General features: G+C 43.8%; 2 protein-coding genes across 2 annotated transcripts in view; one reads left to right on the forward strand and one right to left on the reverse strand.

Annotated features, from left to right (window-relative positions):
• The window catches only part of LOC115079644 (protein NDNF-like), a 36,584-nt gene extending 15,909 nt beyond the window's left edge, over positions 1–20,675 (reverse strand). The window contains exon 1 of the mRNA XM_029583359.1: positions 19,554–20,675. The gene's annotated coding sequence lies outside the window, so the exon portion shown is untranslated. The remainder of the gene's footprint in view (positions 1–19,553) is intronic.
• Positions 7,644–24,356, forward strand: GPX3 (glutathione peroxidase 3). The gene is made up of 5 exons (XM_029583361.1): positions 7,644–7,845; positions 16,953–17,106; positions 17,456–17,573; positions 19,230–19,329; positions 23,359–24,356. The coding sequence occupies exons 1-5, from the start codon at positions 7,759–7,761 to the stop codon at positions 23,596–23,598; spliced, it is 699 nt and encodes a 232-aa protein (XP_029439221.1). The 5' UTR covers positions 7,644–7,758; the 3' UTR covers positions 23,599–24,356.
• Positions 24,357–25,340: the final 984 nt, after the last annotated feature.

A 25,340-nucleotide genomic window follows, 5' to 3' on the forward strand; every position in this document is an offset into this window, starting at 1 on the left:
AGCAACGCACGTCAAGCAGCATTGTCTGATTGTTAATATTACTACCCTTAACATAAGGCTTGGGGGAACCTGAACGGAGTGGCGGTTTCTACCTTAGGAAACTTGCTGGGCAGATTGGATGGAACATTTGGTCTTTTTCTGCCATTGATATTATGTTACTATGTAAATGTCAACACAAATAAACAGACATCCCACAGAAAGGGAGTGCTACAAACTATGGTATCTATCTAGACCAGTCTTTCTCAGTGAATATAAAAGAGAGACATTTGCATGCACTTTCCATTGAATGTGTATATACATATGCACCATGGATATCCTGGCAAACAGATTAACTGTGTGGTTACCACTGGTTTAGTCAATAGGGAGAAGCTGACTCATTACTCATATTGAATTCCCATTCCTAAGGATTCTGAGATCTGTAAATTTTGCTTTTGTAGAGACAGGAAAACTACAGTCACAAAAAATTTAAGATGGATATTAAAGTGAGGGCAGGACCAGTTAGACTAATGCAGGGAATAGCTCTCAGCTAAAGCCTCCAGAGCCACCCCTGGCCCATCATACAGATATTTTTCAAGTACAGAATAAAATGTAATTATTGTTGTTAAATCAGCATTAACACCAGAATGTAGTTCTTTGAGTCGTTCTTGAATGACAAGATTTGAAGACCACTGCTCTAGTGATTTTGATGTATGCCCCTTTAAAATTACTCTAATGAACTTTGCTGGCATATGATTTGTACAATGATTTGCTGGCATATGATTTGTACAATTACTCATAATGTTCGCCATATCCCCTGTACAGCACCCCTCCCTCCCTCCACCACCCTACCCTCTTCCCCCCTCCCCATTATTGCCCCTGCTTCCCCCTGCCACCCACCGCCTCCCTCAGCCCCTCCTCCTCCTCCTCCCCCCCGCGCCTCACCATCCACCCCCCACCCCTCGCACCACTTCCCCTTGTACTTAATTAATTTTGTCTAACTTTGTATAATATTATCTAATTCTTGTCTAATATGGTTTATCATATATAATCGCGTTTTAACTGTGACGCATGTTGGCACCACAGTAAAGTTAACCTACCTTTTAACTATTTATCTTTCCTCCACCTATCATTGTAATTTCCTTTCTCAGTTACATGTAAACCGACATGATGTTTTTTACGAATGCCGGTATATAAAAGTTATAAAATAAAATAAATAATAATAAATTTGCCAGCCTAAGACGCCCCATATCATGTGTACCCCTCCCATCCTCCAGCGCACCTGCATTCCTTTCCTCTACCACCTCAACCCCCATCGCCCAAGTACCTCCCTCTTAATTAATCTCATCTCTCTGCTGAGCCAGCCCGAGCTATGCAGGATCTGCCCGCTGTCGGTGAGAGGGCAGTGGAAGCACCCCGAGTGCCTGGATGGCGAGACAACCTGCATTCCCCCTAGCATCCCCCTGCACTGCAGAGGATCAGGGCTCACAGTCCTCAGGCTCGAGACGACCTGCAGGCTGCAGTTGCTGCTGTTTCTTGATGGCAGCAGGGACCCTGAACCACCTTGCGCAATTCTGCCACATCAGAAGGCAGAGGAAGGAAGGGAAGATGGGGCATGGAGAGGGCATGGAGCCACTTCGAGGGATTGAAGTTCTCTTGGCGCTGACCTGTGCAGTTGCACTGGTCCTGCTAGTGAATATAATGATACGTTTAAATAGGAGGATGATCAGTAACTTTGCCATGGCATCATGGCAGCATTCCCAAACTAGTAGAGGCAAACTATTGCACAAGGTATAATTAACCTGCTGATTATTTAGATGCATGGAGGTAAACCATAGCAGTGTGTAATGATAACAGGCAGGGCCACTGTTTGCACAGTCTTCAATCTTTCTCCAACAGAGAGCAGGTCTTTGTTCTTGTTTTACATTATTCCTTGTTTGGTCTAATCGGTTTTTTAAAAATAAATCTCTTTACTTGAATATTATCTACTAATCCTGGATTCATGCAATATCCCAAGTACTTAACACTTGTCAGTAAAACTCCTCAGCTGACAGAAACTTAAGAACATAAGAGCGTGCCATACTGGGTCAGACCAAGGGTCCATCAAGCCCAGCGTCCTGTTTCCAACAGTGGCCAATCCAGACCATAAGAACCTGGCAAGTACCCAAAAACTAAGTCTATTCCATGTAACCATTGCTAATAGCAGTGGCTATTCTCTAAGTCAACTTAATTAATAGCAGGTAATGGACTTCTCCTCCAAGAACTTATCCAATCCTTTTTTAAACACCGCTATACTAACTGCTCTAACCACATCCTCTAGCAACAAATTCCAGAGTTTAATTGTGCGTTGAGTGAAAAAGAACTTTCTCTGATTAGCTTTAAATGTGCCCCATGCTAACTTCAAGGAGTGCCCCCTAGTCTCTCTATTATCTGAAAGAGTAAATAACCGATTCACATCTACCCGTTCTAGACCTCTCATGATTTTAAACACCTCTATCATATCCCCCCTCAGTCGTCTCTTCTCCAAGCTGAAAAGTTCTAACCTCTTTAGTTTTTCCTCATAGGGGAGTTGTTCCATTCCCCTTATCATTTTGGCCACCCTTCTCTGTACCTTCTCCATCGCAATTATCACTTTTTTGAGATGCGGCAGAGCACGGAAGATACTTGGGGTGAGCTGGGCATGCTGCCCAGAGGTTTAGATGATCTCAGGTAACTTATAGCATAAAATTCATTTTTGTGATTTTTATTTTTTTAAATAACTGTTATCGAGTTCTTATAGCCTGCAGATGGCAGCAGAGTCCTGTTCCACAGAATTACAACTGCAATTCCTGGCTATGGTCTCGTCTCTCAGAACTTCCTAGGTCAGAACAGTGGCCTGTGTGACTTGTTCCCTCTGCTCAAGGCCGGGTGGCCGGCCACGTGAACGATCTCTTGAGCGCATGACTTGACTTTGGCCTCTGCGTTTACTGTCCTTTCACCACAGAAGGAAGCAACTTTCAAACTGGGACACAGTCCACGAGTACATTTTACCTATGGGCTTTGCACCAACTCTCAAAGCAAAAATATGCTCATGCTTTCACTTCAGAACTGTCCGTGGTCACAAAGTAACTGTGGACATTTCTATCAGTTTTTGTGCGGGGATTTTATTTTTTTTTTCATGTAAAATAACATACGCAGATTTTAAAATACAAGCTATGCCCATTATGTCCCCCCCCCCCTAAAAAACAAAAATTTGCAGCTAAAAGTCCAGGCATTGTTCCAATTTTAGCTCCTTTGAGGGAGGCTGGCTTTCAGATGGCTGATTTATGCAGGCACATTGGGTTTTATTACTCACGTAAAGAGCTTTGAAAATGGTCAACTATGCTGTGAATATGCTTCATAAATTCACATGGCTCAGCCTACATAAATCATCACACAAAGTAACTGCTGGGGGAGAACACGATGTCCTTGTGTAGGTTACAAACTCATCATGAGCGACTGCTATACCCATTCCAGAGCCTTCCTAAGTCTGACGTGCTAGGCACAGAGATCTAGATTTTTCCATCAATGAATGATTTCTGAATAAAGATCTACTTCAAAATTACAGTTAACTTTGTAGGTTAGGTTTCAATAATCACAGTTAATCAAAGGCACATTGTTTTTTTTTTAATCTTCTTATACTACAGTATTTTGATCAAGATGTGACCTTTTCCTTCCTGGCCATGTTTCCCTCATCCAGGCCAAAACATAGATCAGAATTAAAGAAATAGAGGTGGTGACAGAAGAGAAAGACCATATGGCCCATCTAGTCTGCCCCTTCGCCCATTTTATGTAGTCCTTACATTTCCCTTCACTCCCTCAGAGGTCCCCTGTATTTATCCCGTGCTTTCTTCAATTCAGATTCTGTTTTTTTATCTCCACCACTTCCACTGGGAGATGGTTGCCCCGCATCCACCACCCTCTCTGTAAAGAAATATTTCCTAAGATTACTCCTGAGTCTACCCCCTTTCACCCTCATCTCATGACCCCTTATTCTAAAGCCTTCTTTCCATTGAAAAAGGCTCAGTTCCTGTGCATGGAAACCTTTCAGATAGTTGAATGTCTCTATCATATCTCCCCTATCTTGCCTTTCCTGTAGGATGTATAGGTTTAGATCTTTAATTTTTTTGTGGTAAGAAGCCTTAGGAAACTCAACTTTTATCATTATTTGCTCTAATCTATTTTCACCTCTTTCCCTCTCTCTCTTCCTCCTTGTATACATTTTATTTCCTCTACCCTTATTTATTTCACTCACATCCTCTCTCTGTCTCTTCTCACCCCTTCAGACTGCCATCCCAGAGCCAGTTTCATTTCTCCCATTCCCCTTAACAAGATCCTAAGCATTATTTAGCATAGCCAAGTGAAGTATTGCAGTTGTCATGTTTTGGTTAATCCATTTGAATAGGTTGAAACAACACCATGCCTAGATGGCTCTGTGCAATGGAAGCACAGTCTGACTGCGCTGGTTCTTCACTGGCCAGAGGAAAGCAGCCAGAGCTCTCAAAAAGTTAGTCACAAGATGTACTGCATGAGTCCAGTATAAAAAAAAAAAAAGTCTCACCTACAGCTTATTAGTTCACCCTTCTCTCTATACTCAGAGGTTCCAGCATGAATAGAGCCTGATAAAGGATTTACCGGTCTTCCCATAAATGGACTTAGTTCTCTCTCACACCCCTAGCTATCAGTGAGATTTCATGCTCGGGTGTTAAAGGGAGTGCTGACATGTTATTTTCTCTCCAGTCACATGCACTCAGTCCCTGGACCTCAGCAGCCTAGCTCTGTTATTAAAATCACAAGAATCGTGCTTTTAAATTTCTGGTAGGATGAATGGGAACTTTGAAAGAATGATCGATCAATTTCCACCTCTAGCTCTGGGATTACAGGTCAGGCAGTTAGTGCTTGCCTCCGACTTTGTGCGTTTAACTAAATACTGGTCATCATTTATAAAAAACGAGAGGTCGAGAATGACATCCAGGTACAGTGCAGTCATCCCTGGATTGCCCGTTTCCCCTGGATGAGCTTTCAAACCCCAGTCATAACCTACGGAGTCTTTGCTTTTGCAGTGCTACAGAAATTCTTGTAGCTCTACACTTTAACACCAATGCATGATGTCCTCTGATGGTGTCCTTCCCCCCATCCACTCTCCTACCTTCCACTTACAGATCATTTCTTTAATTATATTGAATGGTTTAAAAACAATGTAATGAACCATAATAAATTGATATACATTTTGATAGTTGCATTTGTTGGTTATATGGGCAGGGTGTTGCTTGATGAACTGATTCATCAAAGCAGTGAAATTCCATCATAGAAGAGCAATGCTCAGTCAAAGCACTCAGCTTGTCTTCCTCTATATCATTTCTGATACTGAAACTGAAACCACAATGGTAATAGCAAAAAATAGAATACAATGCCAAAAAAAAAAAATACCCATCAATATTTTCCAAATAAGGAGGGCTCGCCATGTTTATGCGGTTACTGCAGAACTTGATGGGTTGATGGATGCCACAGCAGAATATCAGTTTAAATTCCAGGCAAACGGTGTGTTAACAGGGTTACCAGACGGACTTAGGACAAGTTATCATTAATAATAACTCAGCAGAAGGAAATTATAAGAATGCAGAACGTATCATCCAAAGATATGGAGAATTAGACAACCTGTGGTTCACCATTTGCACAGCAGGATGTTTTAGTACATGTTGCTTCCCAAACAGTTTTATAATCAATCCTTGATGTGAAAGGTGGTTGCCTTAAGGGATATCGTGTTGGAAACTATACATATTTCTTGTGTCGATGTCCCTTGATGAAGCCAATTTGTTTCGGCGAAACAAGGGCCCTTTGTTGAGTACTTCTTGAAATATATTGTTATATATTTGAGGACTCTGTACTTGACATTTATATATATTTGTAATTGCTTGGGGAAATTATTGAAACAAGTTGCATAAACTATTGTGATGGTATATGTTTTTGGGGTGGGCGTGTTTTTAAAGGGGAACACATTTTGTAAGATGTTGGATCAAGATCTAATTTTAAAATGTATCTAATAAAAATATTTTGGTAAATATGGACTGGTGGGTTTTTTTTTGGTAGTGAAACTTTGAAAACAATGACTTTCATCCGGAATGTTCTGATGTGGGAGTAATGGCTTCTTATTTTGGCCTGGTAGAGCTCTCTTTCTCTGTTTTCTCTTCCTGTGCAATTTCAGTCAGTGGTGGGATTCTGACACCATCAGCCTTCATTCACAACTACCTTGGGATGTTTTCCCTATTTTAATAGACCCTCCCACTTGTTATTACAGCAATGATCCTGGGCAGGAGCCCTATATCCTGGGCTCTGAAGCCAGTCACTGGGTGTCATCCTTTGCAAGGGCTATGACCCCTTCCCTCTCCCAGGAGCTGTGAGGGCTGTCTCTGAAGCATCTCCAGCTCTGATTGACCCCTGGGTACATATGACTCAACTTGGGGCTCAAATCAGAGTCCCCTTGTATAACAGTGCACAGTACCACTGAGCCACCAGGTTGGCTCCACGTGCTTGTTTTCTATTAGATCCTTGACCACTATTTCCAGATTTATCTTCAAAAGAAAGACCCATTAAAAGGACCTTTCATCACTGTCTTGGCCAAATCCCACATCTGATCACAGGCGCCTGTGCTCATAGATCTTGCGGTCAGGGATATTGCATCATACCGCGAGCCTGCAATTGTTTGCGCTACAAGGCATAAAAGCATGCTGGGTGGATCTTTGTGCTCTGAAGATCCTTCCCGTTCTCCGTCCAATCCACGCTACCTTTTAGGCTTAGGCCTCACTTTATGCTGAGAAGATCACTATTTGGAATAGAACCCCAGTCACCCTCCTCATCAAGTCGTGTCTTTATTTGCCTATCGGCCGAGCCCTCTAGGCTGAGATGTGTTTATTTTGTTGCAATGATTTATTTATTTGTAAAATTTGTAAGCATAGCATGCTCTTGGCAGCAGGAGAGGATACGCCCGGACAGCAGCCCTTATGACAGGGAGCAGTGTCCTAGCTAAAGCAGCGTCTGACAGCAGTAAAAGATGTCACTGAAGGCTGGTTGACTATTTCCCCTCTCTCCACCGACAGAAGAAGGCTGAGCTCACTTTTTCACTGGAGGATCATCACCGCTCTCACCAGACCCCTGACCATTTTTTTTTTAACGGGCACAATCCAGAAAGAAGGCTCCAAGAAGGCTGATACTTCCAGAACATAACACTGACCAGATAAAGACCAATCCCCCCTATACCTCAAGTCCCAAGGCGTTTGCTGGGGCTTTTTTTTTTTTTTTTTTTTTTAAGTGATGCAGTTTGGCGACACCGTGGGCTTTCAGGAAATGCAAGAGATAAGACAGAAAAGTTTTGTACTCCTTTGACGCTTTCTGTGTCCATAGCCTGGGGTGAAAGGAGAGAATAATATGGAAATATCTTTCTTTTCTGCAAGTGCTCTGATCTGCAGCTTACGCTGTGTGCAGTGGCACAGAGCGTGGGCGACCGAAAAGGAGAAGCAGCAGGCATCCTGTTTCATTCTCCTCCTCTCCTGAGGCCAGCGCCGCTGGGGTTAATGCCAGGTCTGGAATTCCTGCCCCTGCTTTCTGGTTGGCTGGCAGTCAGCCCCAGCCCTTTATTATCCTCCGTCTCCGCAGTAAGGGGGTAGTGTGGGAGAGAGGACAGGGACGGACGGTCCCCGAAGCTCTAGCGATTAGCTCGCAGCCTCACCCAAGGCGAAGGGAGAGGGCGCTGTGCTCAGCCTCACCATGGGGGGGACCCGTGGGCCCCTTTGGATCTTCCCCTTGTTTCTGAGCGGATTGATCCAGGGACAGAGGGATCCAGACAGGCAGCAGGTAAGGAAAAAAAACCAAACCCCAACACTTTTTCCAGCCAGAGCACTCGCACCAGCAGAAGACTGTGAGGGTGTCACTAATGTTTTCCCTCAGTGTCACTCACTGATAGAGCTAATGCTGTCATGCTCCTCCAGATTTCAATCACCTTCTCCCTCCCCCCTCTCTTTTCCTCATTCATTTTGTCTTTTAGACCGTGGTGAAGTCACCGCTAAATGCTCCATCACACGGACCTGACAAACAATTAGCAATCAATTAAAATGCAGCGAACGACAAATGCAATCACTTCTTTTGTACTGTAAGACATGTTTCTATGGATAAGCAAGCCAGCTGTTTTCTGGGGATGGGGATGAGACTGAGGGAGGTAGTGTTGCAACAATTTGCTCCAGCATTCATGAGATTAAAAGCAGCCCTGCGTTTGTACTTTATTGAATTTGACCGTAGCAAACTAAGGGGTTGATTGCAGCCTGATTTTAGGATTGGTTTCAATTTTTTTTTTTTTTTCAAAACAAATCATCATGTCCTAACAGTTGGAAGGCATCTTTTTGATCCGTCTTGGCCTAACATGCCCTGAAAAATTTGGGGGATACCAAGTGCAACAAATGCCTTTGCTTGAATAGTGATAATATTCCTGATCCAGTGCTGTGAGCTCCTGAAAAGTTGCTATAGAGCCAGGATGCAAATGATTATTATTCAGCCCAATAAGCAATGAAAGTTTATAGCCCCAGGGACAGGAAAGTCAGGGCTTGCTCTAGGCTTTGCCTCTCCCTTGCTTGAAGATTCTTGCCTTCAGCTATATTCTCCTTGTTAACTTGTTTAGATTCCAAATTGCAGCCTTCAAATCATCAAATGTCCAGGAAGGCACCTCCGGAGCTATGTAAGTAAGTTTCCCCCGTGTTGTTCAGGGCCAGTGCTACATCCTCCCGCTGCCCCACAGGTCTGCCACTCCACTAACCCCTTCTACACTGATTGATTTTTTTTTTTTTTTTGCAAGCTTGCAGAGGTAATTTGGGTCAACAATAGTTTGGATGCATATAGTGCGTTTCCTTCAAAAGGGATCCCAAGATGCTTTATATATAAAAAAAAAGCCATTATATTCCAGAAACATAAATAGAGTCACCTCCGTGACAAATGTCCTTGCAAACAAGGTAACAACTTCCGAATGGGATTGTGAGAAAGAACAATGCTGTTATTACAGTCAGAGCTAGTTAATCCATAATTAGTTTATCTACACTACAGCATTATATTACACCTAACTAATACTCAGTTTTCTAATAAACATGTAATGTTGTCTGTTTTATCTTTTTTTTATCAAGATAAAATAATCATTGGGGCATAGGATTAATGGGCTGGACTGTACTGTCCAATTACATTTGCGTAAACTGAGAAGCACAAAGATAAAGTGAATTATCTATGATTGCAGAGTCCAAGGTAGAGGAGACCAGGACTACAAGTCAGTCTTCATAAGAGAAACCATTGGAGCTTATCCTGGTAATTCCTAAGCTGTATTAGAGGGTAGGAATTTAGCTATCCAGCATCCATTATACGTTATCTTTAAGGCAGGGTTTCTCAAACCAGGCCTGGAGCTCCCACTGCTCGTCTGGTTTTCAGGATCTCTACTGTGAAAATGCATGACAAAACTGTGTATACACAGGGTTTCCAAAGTATGCACATTTGTCTCATGCTTATTCATTGAAAACCCAAATGGCTTTAAGACAAATTTGGGAAGCCCTGTTTTAAGGTAAGCAGATAGGTCCATGTCATAAGAGGCAGATTGCGCTAGCCCCTGTTTTGCCCTCATGCATCGATGGACTGTTTTATTTAGGAGAAACTGGAACTTTAATGGGGTAAAACTAGGATTGACTCAATCTATCCCTGATGATTATGGTGGTTGTGTGGGCCACTCATTCCCAACACCAACTACACCATGTGTACTGAAATTTTTTTTTTTTTTTTTTTAGTTTGGTTTTATTTCACATCTTTAAATCAATCTAGTAATACCCCTTCTATTTTCCTGCTATCTCCTCCACAAGGTACACAAAAAAAGAGCCCGTGCAGCATTATGGCTGTGGGATGGAGCAGCAGCACCTGACCTCTGTAGGAAAGGTGACGGTGCTGTCACTTCAGTGGGCACCAATAGAGATGCACCAAATTTTTGCATTCCTGGGTAGATTGTTACTAGAAATATAACTTTATCAGATATATGAACTGCGTTTGCTTAGAACTATGTCTCCATATCTCTTTAGCAGGGACCTGTAAAAAATGACTTAATCCCCAGGATAATTACCATCATTAGACTATTTGTCAAAACTATCAACTCATGTCCTTATGCGGAAAGGACTTTTTTTTTTTTTCCCCCCCCCATTCTCTGCCTATGGAAAAAAAATCTGTAGTGAATAAGGCCTTCCATGGCAAATTTAGTGGCAAGGATAAGAACCCTGAAAAAACAAAATATATTTCCCACAGCACCCAAAAGAAAGAACACAGCCAAACCCCATTGAACCTGTTCCTAGATTAGATTGTGTTTAACACATTTTTATTGTGACCCTGAGATAATATTTTATCAGAATGGCGCCATTCCAGAACAAAATACACCTGCTGTGGAATGAAAGGGTGGATGGGAGAAGAGAGGGAGCGACAGGTTGAGCTTTTTCAGCTGCACAGGGGCATCGTCTTACACATGGCCAATTCTGCCACATACGTACTTAAAGCGTAAGCGTCAGCATTCTTGAGCTCTTGTGCCGGCTCTGCCCCTGGTTCCATGAGGCTTGAGATCCTGTTTGGCAGGTAGAAGTAGTCACGTGAAAGTACATTGTTACAACGGTTCCTGTGAGCTTGCCGCATCCGACGGCAGCATCCCATTTTTTCAACTTTCCACGTGATCATTAAGTGCACACAAATGCTGCTGGGTAGCTCCTGATTCCCCCACTTGCTACTTATTAATCAGGAGGTTGACAAAAAAAAAATTAAAATACAGCCCAATGGCAGCTCTGAGCCTTACTGCCTGAAATCATTCCCTAGCGTCAGTTCTTTTATTCGTTTAACACTTTTTACATTTTAAGCCCTGGGACTTTAGAACAATGCTCGTTCTCAGAAAGCACACGGGCAAATGTCAGACACACAGTTTCAGCTCGTAATCAGAAATGTCTGCTAGCAGTACTCAGAGACGGGCAAAGAATGCCAAGAACATGGAGTAAGGATGGGTCAAGGTGGGTTTTCAAAATGAGAGACTTAGCTGTGACAAAAGCTGAAAGATTCTAATTCTCAATTTAAAAATGTAAGAAATAAAACAAACACTTTTTTAGACAAAAGAGAATTGGGAGTAAGATCAATGGAAGGTCAAATAGGTTTGAAAAAACCCCAAAACGTTTGCCTTGTTTGGTGGGAAATATCGAGCAGGGCCGCTTTAACCGATGTCATTCCATCTGGTGCCTCCTAACCTGGATGGACGGAGGCTCAGAGGGGGGCCCTTTTCCCCCCCCCAGAGGGGTTGTGGATGCCTGGAATGGCCTAGGAAGCAGGAAAGAGTTGCAACCAAACCAATGGCAAAATTCAAACACGCACGGGACGGATGCAGAGGTAAAGCGAGAAGAAAGGGGCCCGAGTTGGACCTGCAGCGACCTTGAAAACTGCAGAATGGGTGGGCCCAGTAAATACCACGTCCCCACGCCAGCGCCTCACACACACACACAGTAAATAGAAAATGTGGTGGGATAAGGAGGACTAAGTGACAAGACCTAAACAGCCAGGCCTGTTGAGGGTGTGTTAAGGAAGGTATGGGAGCAGTCTAGCCTTAAAATTACAAGAACGAAAAAGTGGTGAGATAATTGCAACCAATGCCTATGCAAATATCACTTCTCAAGCATCTCCAGAATGGATTACAAAATGTCATTGCATGTTTTGTTCTTGGATATGTCAACCTGAGTCTTCCCGGATGCATGACGTACTACACAAGACAAAAAAAGGAAGACATTTAGTAAACTAAAGCCAAGCGGTTTACAGCTCAGAATTTCTTACTAGAGTTTCCATGCAAATTGGCCTTGTAGTATCAGGGTACACATTCACCATATTCAGTCACTGGGAATTTTTCCTCTGTACTAAAGGACCTCCTTAAAGCCGAGGAGGAATTCCAAAGTTAAGTTTTATTTGCATACAAAATTCTGAAAAATGTTTTACAAAAGCCAATGATTAAGGCAAACCTTGCCGGTAGTGCCTATTATGACTGGCTTTTAGCACACAGGGATGTGTTTTCATTTTGGGAGGAGGGCTGTTTGTATACCATATACATACATAGTAATGATGTCCGAAAAAGACCAAATGGTCCATCCAGCAAGCTTCTCAAAGGTAGTGTCTGTCGCTGCGTGCAGTTATCCCCAAGCCTTATGATAAGGGTAGTAATATTTTCAATCATATGGCTAGCTCTTTGGCCCAACCAGACTTAGCCGGATAAGTTATTCGGTTAACTGTGAATATCGGAGTTAGTCAGCCAGCTAATGTAACTCTCCGCAACTCCCCTAAATTTTAGGTAGATAATAAGAAAGCTGGCTAAAATGTATAGCCAGGTAAGTTCCCATATATTCCTTTAACTGGATAATTTCTGCCTCATGCTTCTGAATATGGACTTCTTTGTGCCTGACCAACTTTCCAGTGTTCTGTAAGAACAATTTGGCTTTTTGCATGCTCTCTGTATAGCTTGGAGAGCACTGAGTTCCATGTATAGGATTCATGTATCCCCCTGCAAATCCAGATTCAGGTCTTGATAGCTTTCTAGTATTTATTGATTGATTCATTCAACATTAGGTGTAAATTTAAATTACATTGTAAATGTAGGTGTTTATTTTCCAGATAATTAGGGGTTCTTTGAGAGTACAAAAAAAATCAGTTTATTGGTGTTTTTTGCTGCACAAGTACTAGTGCTGAGCCCCTTCTCTGGATGAATCACTTGTATGCATATTTGTGCAGTTGAGAAGTCATCAGCCTGGAAAAGGCACAAAAACAAGATTAAAGGATCCAAGGCAGGCAGGAGGAATGGTGCAATAATCCTTAGGGGCAATGGTGTTTTTTCTGCTGTTTATCCAGCAAACAACATTTTCTTTGCATTCGGGGGTTTGATCAGAGTGTTTCTTGGTTAAAACCTAAAGTCAGAAGCCCTATTTATGGGTCCTAACTTCTTAAAGGGTTTGCCTGTTTTCACCTTTTTCTCCTTGAGCGTCATCGCCGTGGGCTGAGATGCAGGGAAGCCCGGATTCAGAGTCTGCTTCTCCCACTGCCTCTCCTGGTGACCTTGGGCAAATCACTTCACCTTCCGTTGCCTCAGTACAAACTTAGGAGGTAATTTTAAAGGAGGTGCGCAGTGTAAATGTGACATACTAGCATAGAAATGTTAAAGAACCATTTACACGTGTAAAGTGTGCTTCCACGGGAATATCCTATGGATAATTCAATGGCATCCAGTGTGGAAATTTTCAAAATCCCACTTGCATGAGTAAAGTGAATTTACACGTGTAAAACCCAATTTTAAGCGTGTAAATGCTTTCTAAAGTCAGGCTCTTACATTATAAGCCCTCTGGGGCAGGGACTTACCATCTATACCAGAATTTGTAACTCACTTGGATTTGGAAAGGTGAGCTGTGTCCAAGGAAACAAAAGCTTAATGTCCCTGGGGGAGCATGTTTAGTAACCTAGGGCTTTGTCTGTGGTATTTGATGAGGATGGGGCCCCCAGCAGTCGTGGCATTAGCAGGGTTTCACATTTTTCTTGACACACTTCTTAAATATGTACATGCGCTTTGAAAGGCCATCGATCATGAATTTTATTTATTTTTTTTTAAAAGGAGCTTTTTCTATTGCGCTGGCTGCGGAATTTGAATGCTGCACAATTTTGCTTTTAAAATACTTTTGTGTGTGTGTGTGTGTTAGATTTTAGAGTGGCTGGGAACACACTGTCTTGCAGTTAGCTGAGAACAAAATGACCAAGAGCGTAAATGATATTCCTAAAACTCGTCACTGGATCCCAGCCTCCAGCCGGTTTCTAAGTGACTGACAGAGGTAGCAGGGCCAGCTGATTGAGTGTAGCCCCTGCGAAAAACATCTCTAAAAGCACAGGGCATGGCAGGTGGCGAGCTCGTCACCCTTCTCCAATCTGCCAGGGCAAATAAGAGGAGAGAAATGTGCCGGAGAGAGAAGAAAAAAAGAGGGCGACCTATTCGCTGTAGAAAATCATTTTACATGGATTCCGTGAGGCAGGCTACAACTCTCTTTAGAAGTGGAATATTATTTTAAATACAAGGACTAGCTCCACAGGAATACTTAAAAAAAATGTTTATATGAGCCGAATGCTGAGGAAATCTTACAGCTCCAATTTAAACGCATTTTCTCATTTTATTTATTTTTTTTTTTTGTGAACTGCAGACAAGCTGGATCAGTGCAATAGGCTCTCTCTAGAATAGGCTGAAATAGCATATCCAGAAAAGAACAAGGTATCTTGTATGAAAATGATAAAATTGGCAACATTTTGCCCATCTACACTATTGCGCGTTACTACCAGATATCACCGACCAAGCATTTCCACTCCTTTGTCATATTAATTGTTTGTTTTGCAATAGGCACATATCCAGGACTACTCTAAATTTCCTTTTTCTCAGGGGCATTGCTAGGCACTGGCACACATGGTCTAGGCCTCGATACTTTGACTGTGCCCCAAATGTAGGGCGAACCAGAGTGACCCAGAAATCCAGACCCCCACGCTTCGACATTCTCAGGCCGATACAATAACGGCACGAGGGGAAAATGGGCACTCAGGATGGAGCACCCGCTCTCCCAATGCACGCTGATCGACCTCTCCAGGGCACCCGATGCAATATTTAAATTGGCTGCCATGGTAAAAAGGAGGCGCAACAGGGGAAATTGTGCGCTCCCCCCCCCCCCCCCCAGCGCCTTCTCGGCAGCAGTGGCTCAGGAGATGTTGGCTGTCAGCCGGTTACGAAAACGGACGCTCAATTTTACGAGCATCCATTTCCCTAAACTATCCATAGTCACAGGTTATGAAAATGGATGCTCATTAAATTCAGCGTCCCTTTTCCTAACCTGACCACCAGCACTTTTAAAAAATATATATTTTTTAAAGGATGTTTACCCTTTTTGTTCCTCCGACTTAATATCACTATGATATTAAGTCAGAGGTAGTACAGAAAAGCAGTATTTTCTGCTATTCTGTACACTTTTTCGGCTGCTCAAAAATTAACCCCTGCTCCGGGTAGGCATTAATTTCTGAGGGTAAAAAAAGTGCACGTCGGCTAAACGCACTGTATTGCATCAGCCTGCATGTTGGCAAGCACTTTCCGCACTCCTCCAACTCTGGCGTGAACATCCCTCCCTCCACCGCCGGCGGAAGCCGAACCGTACGTCCTTCCTTCTATTTGCCTCCTCTGCTGGACTCGGGCCTGAAGCCTCACAGAATCCACCACCGCGGTGGAGAAGGCACCCACAGGAAAGAAGTGGCCCTCTCCTGCCGACAGCGGGAGGGAGAGGGAAGAGCATCGCACCCCGGGGAGCTTGCCGTTCAAAGAATCGAGTCCAGTTTGGAAGAGGAGAAAAATCCTGAATCTTTTTTTTTTTTTTTTTTAGTGACACCTCTGCCCTCTCTGACACTAGAAACGGCTGCCGTTTTGGCGTAACGCGTTTTAAGTCACTGTGTGAAACTACACTAGTTATGTTCAATCTGCTTCTGTACTTTATAGCATCACCGGTATGGGCCATATCACCATTATCAGTTAATTATCACGCATAATAAAATATATCAGATTTTGGTAGAAATTCAGGAGTCAGTGTTTCTTGCTTTTGCAACGGACGGACTTTGAATCTAAGGGGTGAACTTTCAAAGATGCGCTGATTTTATAATAGGCGAGTTGCCGCACGCATGTTATAAAATTGGCTACCCGTGCACACCTTCAGCCTGTGCATGCGGGTTCTGACTCGCACATGCAAGGGGGGGTTATTTTGTTAAAAAGTGTGGCGACGCGATTGGGCCTTTGTCCAGATTTCTCCCAGACTGCTTCAATAAAGGAGCGGACAGGGAGGGACCAAACTTCCCTATCCCCTTAACTTTTCACCCTTTCCCCCTCTCCACCCTGACCCCTAAACCTACCCTACCTATTCTATTTATTTTTGGTTTAGACTTCCCTGATCCTCTGAGCGGGAGTAAAGTTCCGTGCTCTGGCTGGCTGCCGGCATGAGCGTCACCGGGACAGCACAAAAATGGCGCTGTTCTGGCCGGCCCCCAGCCTGGCACATCCGCGCATACCGGGAGACACACGTGTGGCCGGGCCACTCTGAAAATGCATTCTGCGCACGTGAGGCCCGGCCCAGCCACGCTCGTATTTCCCCACCCATTTCAGCGCTCGCCGACCTTTAAACATTAGCCTGTAAGCTGGGATTTATCCAGTCTGATAGGCCAAGAGATGAAAATTGTTATCTTCAAGAATGATGCCCTAATGTTGGCTGCATGGCAGGACTGCACCTTCTGCTTATTCAGGACCCTGCACTGGATGGCAGGGCTGACTGGGAACAGAGAGAATTATAGAGAAGCGCAAATGTGGAAGAGCTGATGCATGATTGAAAAGGAAATTGTCAAGAGGGTAGAAAGGCCTGAAGAAGAGAGAGAGAACGAAGGTAAAAAGGCGATGCTTGATCAGAACTAGAGCACAGGCAACAGGACTGGGGTAAAGTGGTGGTAGATAAAGGATGAGATCACTAGTTGGAGGAATATCCTTGTGGTTAGAGCAGCAGGGAAGCCAGGGTTCAAATCCCACTGCTGTTCCTTGTGACCTTGGGCAAGTCACTTTACACTCCATTGCCTCAGGTACCAACTTAGATTGGGAGCAGGGAAATACCTATAGTACCTGAATGTAATCTGCATTGAAGCAAATGAAAGGTGGAATGGAAATAAAAAAAAAAAAAAGTGTGTAGCAAAAACATTCACTCCCCCAGAAGACTAAGGAAACATGCATTTCAGTTCTTACTGCTGCCAATGTATTTTCCAGCTGTGATAATATTCAGTAGCTCTCCTGTAAGCACACCTTGGAATTTTCTAACCTGCTTCTCTTTTTCCAGGTGGACTGCTACAGCTCTGTGGATGGAACGATTCATGACTATGGCGCCCTTACCCTAGATGGGAATCGGCATATCTCCTTCAAAGAGTATGAGGGCAAGGTGGTCCTCTTTGTGAACGTGGCCACATACTGAGGACTCACCCTGCAGTATCTTGGTAAGAAGAAAGACAGCTAGAGTACTTCATTATGATGCTTACTCTGTCTCCATAAATTAATGTCACCGGACTATATGGGATCCCTTTCATACTATAAGGTTAAATACAATAGAGAGCAATTAGTGACATGTTGTATCATTTTATAATTGTGAATCACAATAATTTGGTTGCATTTTGCAATCCATAAATTAGGTATAAATAAATTCATCTATACAGCGTGTCTGGGGGAATGTGCAAATCTCTGTAGAAAGCGTACACCACCCAAGGCGACAATGTAGTTTAAAATTCATGAATACGCTGAGTTGATTTGGCCATGTATCTGATCACACACCCAAACATTTTCTTGCAGAACTGAATGCACTACAAGAAGAACTGGAGCCCTATGGATTCACGATCCTGGGCTTCCCTTCAAACCAGTTTGGACAACAGGAACCTGGAGAAAATTCCGAAATCCTCCCTGCACTAAAGTGAGCGCAGCAGTCAAGTAGTCTTAGTTGGCTCTTAGCTAGAGAAGGGAAGGAGGTATATATTGTGTTACAGATACAACAATCCTATATGAAACTATGCAATCTGCTCTGAACATACCATAAAGAAAGGAGTTTTTTGCTACAATGAGTTAGATCAGTTTTGTATTTGTATTTTAGGTAAGGCTGTTTCCTCTGCGTTATGAGTATTTCGGCTTTCTTTCCTGCACACCCCTAATGACTAGAGGGTAACTTCTACTCAGAGCATTTTACATTTCATGATCGTGGAAGGCTGTCTTTCCTACGCTTGGTGTTACTGTATTTCACAAAAGCAACTAGGCATGGGAACTAGTCATTTTGAAAATTATTTAACTAGTTAGCTACTGCACCCCACATAGTTTGAATCCCCTGGAAAACAAAGCACCCCAGTTCACCATCTGTTAGGCTATAAATTATGGCATACTTTTTTTTTTCTCTATCACCTGCACGTTTGGTTTTGTAATTCAATGTTTATTGAAAGGTTTTCCCACAAAGACATTAATAATACAATAAAACAAGGGTACATAAAGCTCCAGCAATTCCTTAGTACCTGCATATTTGACATTTCCAGCTTTCTGAACAATTAGAATGTTTTGTATGGAAGCAAAGTCCTCACTTATTGTACAACTGAAAAAGGAAGCCTCATGTACCTCATCATCTTTGAGTAATTAGTATGTTGGCTCAAAAAAGGTACCACAAGCTGCAAAGAAGTCAGTTGTTTCCAGGACCCGTTCAGCTACTAGAACTCTTCATTAAATGGTGAATTGGAATGATCCATTCCTATTGCTCTGTGCTAGAGCCCAATATGTATGAAACAGATGTGCTGAACTATTCAGCCATTGATGTGATAGACCGAATACTCTAACAGGCCGATGCAATGCCACGCGTTGGCCACAGCGCACGGCTCAACATGCAACTGGACACGCGTCCATAACCCCTGATGCAAAATGGGGGTTAGCGCATCCAAAATGCGCACCCAACCAAGCATATAGCCAATAGCGCTCATCGCATGTAAATTCATGTTGATGAGGCTATTAGCTATTTCCCCTGATTAAAAAAAAAAAAAAAAAAAAGGCGCACCCAATGTGCACATTTTTACCCTCAAAAATTAATGCCTGCCCTGGAAGAGGAGTTAATTCTTAAGCCCAAAAAGTTTACAAAAAAGAAATTACTGAGCCAAAAAAGGAGAACCCTTAAAAAAAAAAAAAAAAAAAAGTGTGCCAGCAGTCAGGTTAGGGAAAGGGACGCTCAGTTAACACTCGTTCTCCTAACCCACTGACTGCCACTTCTCCTGGGCACCCGATACCGCGGAGGCACTAGGGTTGCAAAATTTTCCCTAGCACCTCCTTTTTACCACGACAGATGATTTCAATATTAAATCGAGCACCCAGGAGAAGCAAATCGGCGCGCATTAAGAGAGTGGGCACTCAATCATGAGCCCCCGTTTAAAGCGCGCTGGTATAGCATCAGCCTGTAAGGTGACAAAGTGAGGGCCGTGGAGAGGAGACGGGAGCCACTGATTCTTGAGTAAGAAATGCTAGACCAGGCTTCTTTGACATGCAGAGCCCTCACTGTCAAACCAATGGGTCACTAATGATTTCCTTCCCTTTTCTGTTCAAGACATGTACGTCCAGGAGGAGGATTTGTCCCAAATTTCCAGCTCTTTGAGAAAGTTGATGTTAATGGCAAGAGAGAGCAGACCTTTTATACCTTCCTGAAGGTTAGTGAACTCATGAAAGAAGCTTTTCATTGAATCAAGGCAAAACAGTTTGGTTGGTGTGCATTGTATGGCAATGAAGAATCTTATTCATTATGAACCTGTGATAACATACAAGAGGACTTTGGCTTTGCCAGAGGACAGGGTAGTCTGGGCTCTCACCTTTTCCACACAGAATCGGCTTTATTTACAATATAGCAAAACAATAACAGAAAAGGTCTGCTTACCTCAGCAGCTCTAACTCCAAAGTTACAGCAATAGCAATAGGTCAGTGTTGCAGTAGGAGCTGCCTTCTCCTCGTCCTGGACCCTCCTTGTTCTCGCTGGGCCTAGCAAAGGGAAACAGCCTGGGGCCAGAATTCACTTCCTGTGTGGCTTAAGATGGACTGGGCCAGATACTGGCACTGTTCTTTAAGGTGTTCTGGGGATTTCTATTATGCACTCTGTCACAGACCTATCAAATTATTTTCGCTTCTGATGCACACCATCACCTTTGAACTTGGATCATTAAAGGTTACATATTTTTTTTTCTGGCCACCATTCATTCACCTTATGCCAGAGAGCCTTATGTGAATCTCATCACAGCCCGCTCATGGTGGAACTGGAATCCAAAGCCAGGGAGACAAGGGTAGTTAAATGGGATCTCAGGAATTATTAAATAAACTTCCATAGAAACAAGTTTAGAAATCTCCTGCCATATACCTTGTATTTATGAATGTATAACTCAAGCTGTGGCCTTTAAAATTTCAAAGTCCTTGTTTACCCACCAGACAGGCATTAGAATTTCAATACAGATTTCATTTTGAGGTTTTAAAGTTAATTGTGACTCTATTAATATCCCCCAAACACAAACCTCAGTATCATTAATCAGTAAGCCAGGAAATATTGCTGGACGGGCCAAATGGCTCACCCAGAGCACCTCAGTCTTTTGAATATTGAGGGCCAGTTCACTATGCTACATTCACCTTTCCACCACTTCAGTGCTGGAGGTGAGTAAATTTAGGGTGGTAGACAGGCAGCTTGTCAAGAGGAAAAAATAATTGGATGTCATTGGCATATATTCTGAATTTTCTGCTGAACGAGGCAAGTAATGCTGGCAGGGGTTGCAGATATGTTAAACACCACCAGTGAATGGGTGAAACCCTGGGACACCCCGTAGGAGAGACTTCCAATAAGAGCTGTGTTCTCCTATCCTCACCCACAGCGTCGGGTTAGACAGAAAGGCTCCAAACCGGTGCAGGACACCTTCCCTCACCCCATGAGAACTTGTGTGTCAAGAGTGTGGAAAATACATTTTTAATAAATAGAAAATTGTCTAATTTCCAATCTTCCCACCCTACTGAACTACTTGAAAAATGTTTTAGTGCAGTTGAATGAGTTTTAAGATGACGACAAGGTTGCCAAGTGGCTCCAGATTTTCAGGACAGGTTGATCCAGTCCTGGTTTTACTCCCCTGCATGCAGGTACTTATAGTCTTGCTTTTCTTAGGAAATGCAATAGGGAAGTCAGTATAAGTCCCAGCATGCAATGGGGTAAAACCAGGACTGGGTCAACCTGTCCTGAAAATCTGGAGCCACTTGGCAACCTTGTCGTCATCTTAAAACTCATTCAACTGCACTAAAACATTTTTTTCAAGTAGTTCCGTAGGGTGGGAAGATTGGAAATTAGACAATAGCTGGCTGGAGCAAAAGCAGGCAGGGATGTTTTTTCCATGACTGTTAAGGAAGGCTGGGAGCTCATCCTCACAGAGATAGATGTTGATGACTTTAGTGGGTTATCTACAAAGCCGTGTTTTACATTAGAAAGGATCCAAAAAGGAATATCCATCCAATAGTCAAAAAGCTAATCTTAGATGAGACATTACCTCATAGGGAGAACATTTTTCAACAGGGGCCTAGCTGCCTAACCATGGAGTTGGGTGGCTAGATCCTGATTTGAAAAATACCTCCCCACAGAGCAGCTAAGCACGGCCACTTACTTTTAGTACGTGGCTGTATTTAGTAACTCTAGCTGTAGCCATTCCCAGGGGGGGGGGGGGGGGGCCCTTAGCTTAGTGGAGGGAGAAAACTACCTGCGGGTAATGAATATTCAGACACCACATGTGTAGCGTTCTCCGCTTAACCCCCCTCCTCAGAACTAGAAGACACAACACACTACAGGTTGTTCTCCACCTGAGTAGGCTGTCCAACATTTTAAAAGGAAACTACTGTCAGGCCACACGTGCATTTCCTTGCGGGGGTGAGGGGGAAAAGAAGCAGCGGTGGGGGGCTGGGGCTGAGGCAGGACCAGCAAGGAAGACCCGGGGTCCTCTGTTTTATCTTCCTGGCAGGACGTATGCACTGGTAAACTCTACGGGTACTTCTGTAGCTATGGACCCCGCTGGGGAGACACATTTTTAAAGGAAACTCCAAGAGGGTCACGCCCCCCATTTCTGTGGCTGTTTCATGAACATGTATGCCTTGAACCCATTTTGTACGTCCCCTCTGGCCTCCTGCTGCCAGAGGTAGGAGACAGGAGGAAGAGTTGTACTCTATGTCAGGAGGCAGGGTTATCTCCAGAGGCATGGAAGGAAGCTTTTCCATTCTGTGTCACACTCCCGCTGGCATATCAGATAAAACCAGTAGATGCATGAAGAAACTTTAGTAAATAAAACTGTTTCTGGGCTCCTTTTTTTTTGTACTTTTGGAAAGAAACCCCACAGCCTGTTGCCGATTGCTGGGTACTTAAGTGACCCAGCTCGCAGCAGGAAGTCTCCACTTCAGGCCTCTTCACTGTTGCCCAGGACGCAGCTGCTCCTGTTTGCCCCTGTAAGGGCTTTAGGTTATAGTAGCATCCGAAGACACAGGGAGAGTAAGTTTGAGAGAGTACAAGGCATGCGGGTACAAAACTGGAGTAGAAGCTTTGACAGTTGGCGCTACGGTTCAGTCGCTTAAATGTGCACTGACTGTCACTGTATCCAATATGTACTCATGCTTCTTTTTTATGAAGCATTTTTTCTATTCATACTACAGTGGGACTTCTTTCCAATTTCCTGCCCGATTATTGTAACACTGTAACAGGCCGCTGTAGTATGGCACGCTGGCTGCAGCACGCGGCTGGACACAAAACGGGGGTTAGTGTGTCCAAAACATGCATCCACCTGCCCGCATAGATAATAGCGCTCATCAACAAAGCTCATCACATGTAAATTCTTGTTGATGAGCACTATTATGTATTCCCCTCAATTCAGAAAAAAAATGTACGCCGAATCCGCACATTTATATGCTCAGAAATTAACGCCACCACGGAGCTGGTGTTTGTTTCTCAGTGGTCAAAAAAAAGTGTACAGAAAAGCAGTAAATCGTACTTTTCTGACATTTGTCAGCGAAAAGGACCAATCCTCTTTCAGGACAACCTTCTGATAGGTGATTGGTCCTTTCATTGACATGTGACAATCGGCAATAAGTGAAGAAATTAATAAATCAATATTAAAGTGTCAATATTGATTTATTCACACCTTCACTTATTGCCGATTGTCACATGTCAATGAAAGGACCAATCAACATTCAGAATGCTGTCTTAAAAGGGGCTTGGTCCTTTTCACTGTCAAATGTCAGTGGAAAGGAGCAATCAACAGCCAGAGCTTGGGGAGAGGGAGCTTAGGGCAGGTCAGACAGGGCTCCCAGCCATCTCTCCTAGGTACCAGAGGCGCTAGGGATGCACATTTTTCCCTAGTGCATCCTTTTTAGTGCAGCAGGTCATTTGAATATTACATCTGGTCCCCGGGAGAGGTGGTTGGGCACGCGTTAAAAAAGCAGGGGCTCGGCCTTGAGCACCCACTTTCTACGTGCCGACACTGCACGGTGGAAAGGTTCTGCGTCCCCCATAGCCCTGTTCCAGGTGATGGACTTTCCTTGGTGTCTCAGTGCCAGCCAAAAAGACCTTAACCTTTGGAAGAGCACCGCCGCGCCGGCCGCCGCACGCAGCCTCTCGCTCCCCGGGAGTGCCGCCGTATTTTGCCTTGCTTTGATTGGGATTTCTGTTTTCCTTTCAGAACGCCTGCCCCCCTGTCGGGGACAATTTTGGCAATCCTAATAACCGTCTTTTCTGGGAACCCCTAAAGCTGAACGACGTCAAATGGAACTTTGAGAAGTTTTTGGTTGACGGCAACGGGAAGCCACAGAAACGCTGGCACCCAAGAACCAACATGGCAGTGGTGAAAAGGGACATTAGAGCATTCATGAGACCCCTGATCACCAAGCAGAAAAGATTTGCATTTGCAATAGAAAATTAGAGAGAGGTGTGTGTATATATGTATGTATGAGACTGGGGGGGAGAAATAATACATTATCCAACTCTGTTAAGGAATCCCAAACAACCAGGGATTGTTTGGGATTGATTAACATTGACTGCATGCAAGCTGACACCCAGTCCACAACTACCACTACTGTGAAACAAATTAACATTTTGTCATGGCAGAATCACTGCTTGCCACATGGAACACCGCTAAAACCCAAACCATTATATTAGAAATTATAATTAAAGAACACTATTAAGCCACAACAGATAACACTGTACAACAAATACATTTGCAGACGAAAAGTCACCGGGGCATGTTTATTTCACAAATAAAAATAAATTTGTGGATGGCATGGGGGAGGCGGGTCAATGCCTTGCAGAGGACCCGGGTTCGAATGCTGAGTCAGGCCTTCTGCCTGGGCCAGTTGGGAGATGCTGCAGATTGCCGATTTCGCAGCTAGCGATGGGGAAGAGATCCTCTCTCATCATTGCAACGAGCGACACTTAAGGTCCAGTTTAGTCATGTTTTGAAAGGAAACACAGTTTGGGGTACATGGGCTGTGATTGCCATGGCTGGGCTATTTTGGGGAGGCAGGTGTATTATAAAAAGAAATAAAAGGAGAAAAGGCCCATGGCTAGTTGTAGGTGAAGGCACGGCCAAGATTTGCTTCCAACTGTGCTGGAACCCCCAAAGAACAGAAGAAAAGCACCAGGCTGAAAACAAAATCCAAAAAGCTTTTATTCCCAACAGAACATCCTTTAAGAAGTCGAGGACTTCTTAAAGGAAGTCTAAAAAGCAGCCTTCCAATTTACCAAGAATAAAAATGGTTTCTCTCGACCATCCGTTTGCTGCCCTTGGTTGTTCACAGTGTAAATTCAAAGAACGCAGGCTGGCTTAAGAGTAAATTCACCTTTCTGTTGGCTTGTGCTGGCATTAAGAGTCTGTGGAGGTCAGCAAAAGAAAAACTAGCAACTTTGGCTCTCATTTGGACTGGATGCTTAATTTGCATATGTAATGTTAAGAAAAACTAATCAAAAGTAGTGTTTTATTTTCTGTCACCATTGCCTAATTCTTTAGCGATAAGGGGGGGGGAACTACCCTTGTAAGCCCTGAAGACGGATTATGGCTCAGCCAGGTGAAAAGTAAGCCCCTAGCTGGGCAAGCTGTTTTAAGAGCCTCGTGGATGTTGAGGGGAGCGTCCACCGTACTGCAGGAAGAGGGGCAGTCGGTGCTGTCCGCAAGAACCCTATTTACACAACCATAAGTGGGGGTGGAGGTGGGGGTTCCCAGCCCCCCTCGTGATCTCAACAGCTGCTTGGATCTAAAACATTATCCGGGCAAGGGGATACTCATATCTAGTTGGAAAATAAGACGTCTTAAATTTTGAGGGGCGTGTGTGTGTGTGCATGGGGGAGGTCCCCTGAATAGATCTTTCCAGGAAAATCTCCAAAAATCAAGCACTTCCTCCTGTTTCATTAAAGTTTGATTTTTGGGGTTTGCTCATGCTGCTGTTCTTCCCCCTGTTCTCTGCAGCGTGACAGGAGTTAAGGAGCTACCGCCCTTCTGGGTAACCGTGCTAGCTTTCCAGATGTCTCTTCTATCTTTCCGAGCGGGGGTGGGGATCCGGGAGGTGGCGAATGCATCATTATGAAGGTCAGGTCCAAAAGCACGCTGTTGAAGGACCTGTCCGGAGCCTTGAGCGGGTCGCAGGGCAGCCCTTCCAGTGCATTCAGGCT

The sequence above is a fragment of the Rhinatrema bivittatum genome, chromosome 18 (genome assembly GCF_901001135.1).
Source record: "Rhinatrema bivittatum chromosome 18, aRhiBiv1.1, whole genome shotgun sequence".
Classification (NCBI taxonomy): domain Eukaryota; kingdom Metazoa; phylum Chordata; class Amphibia; order Gymnophiona; family Rhinatrematidae; genus Rhinatrema; species Rhinatrema bivittatum.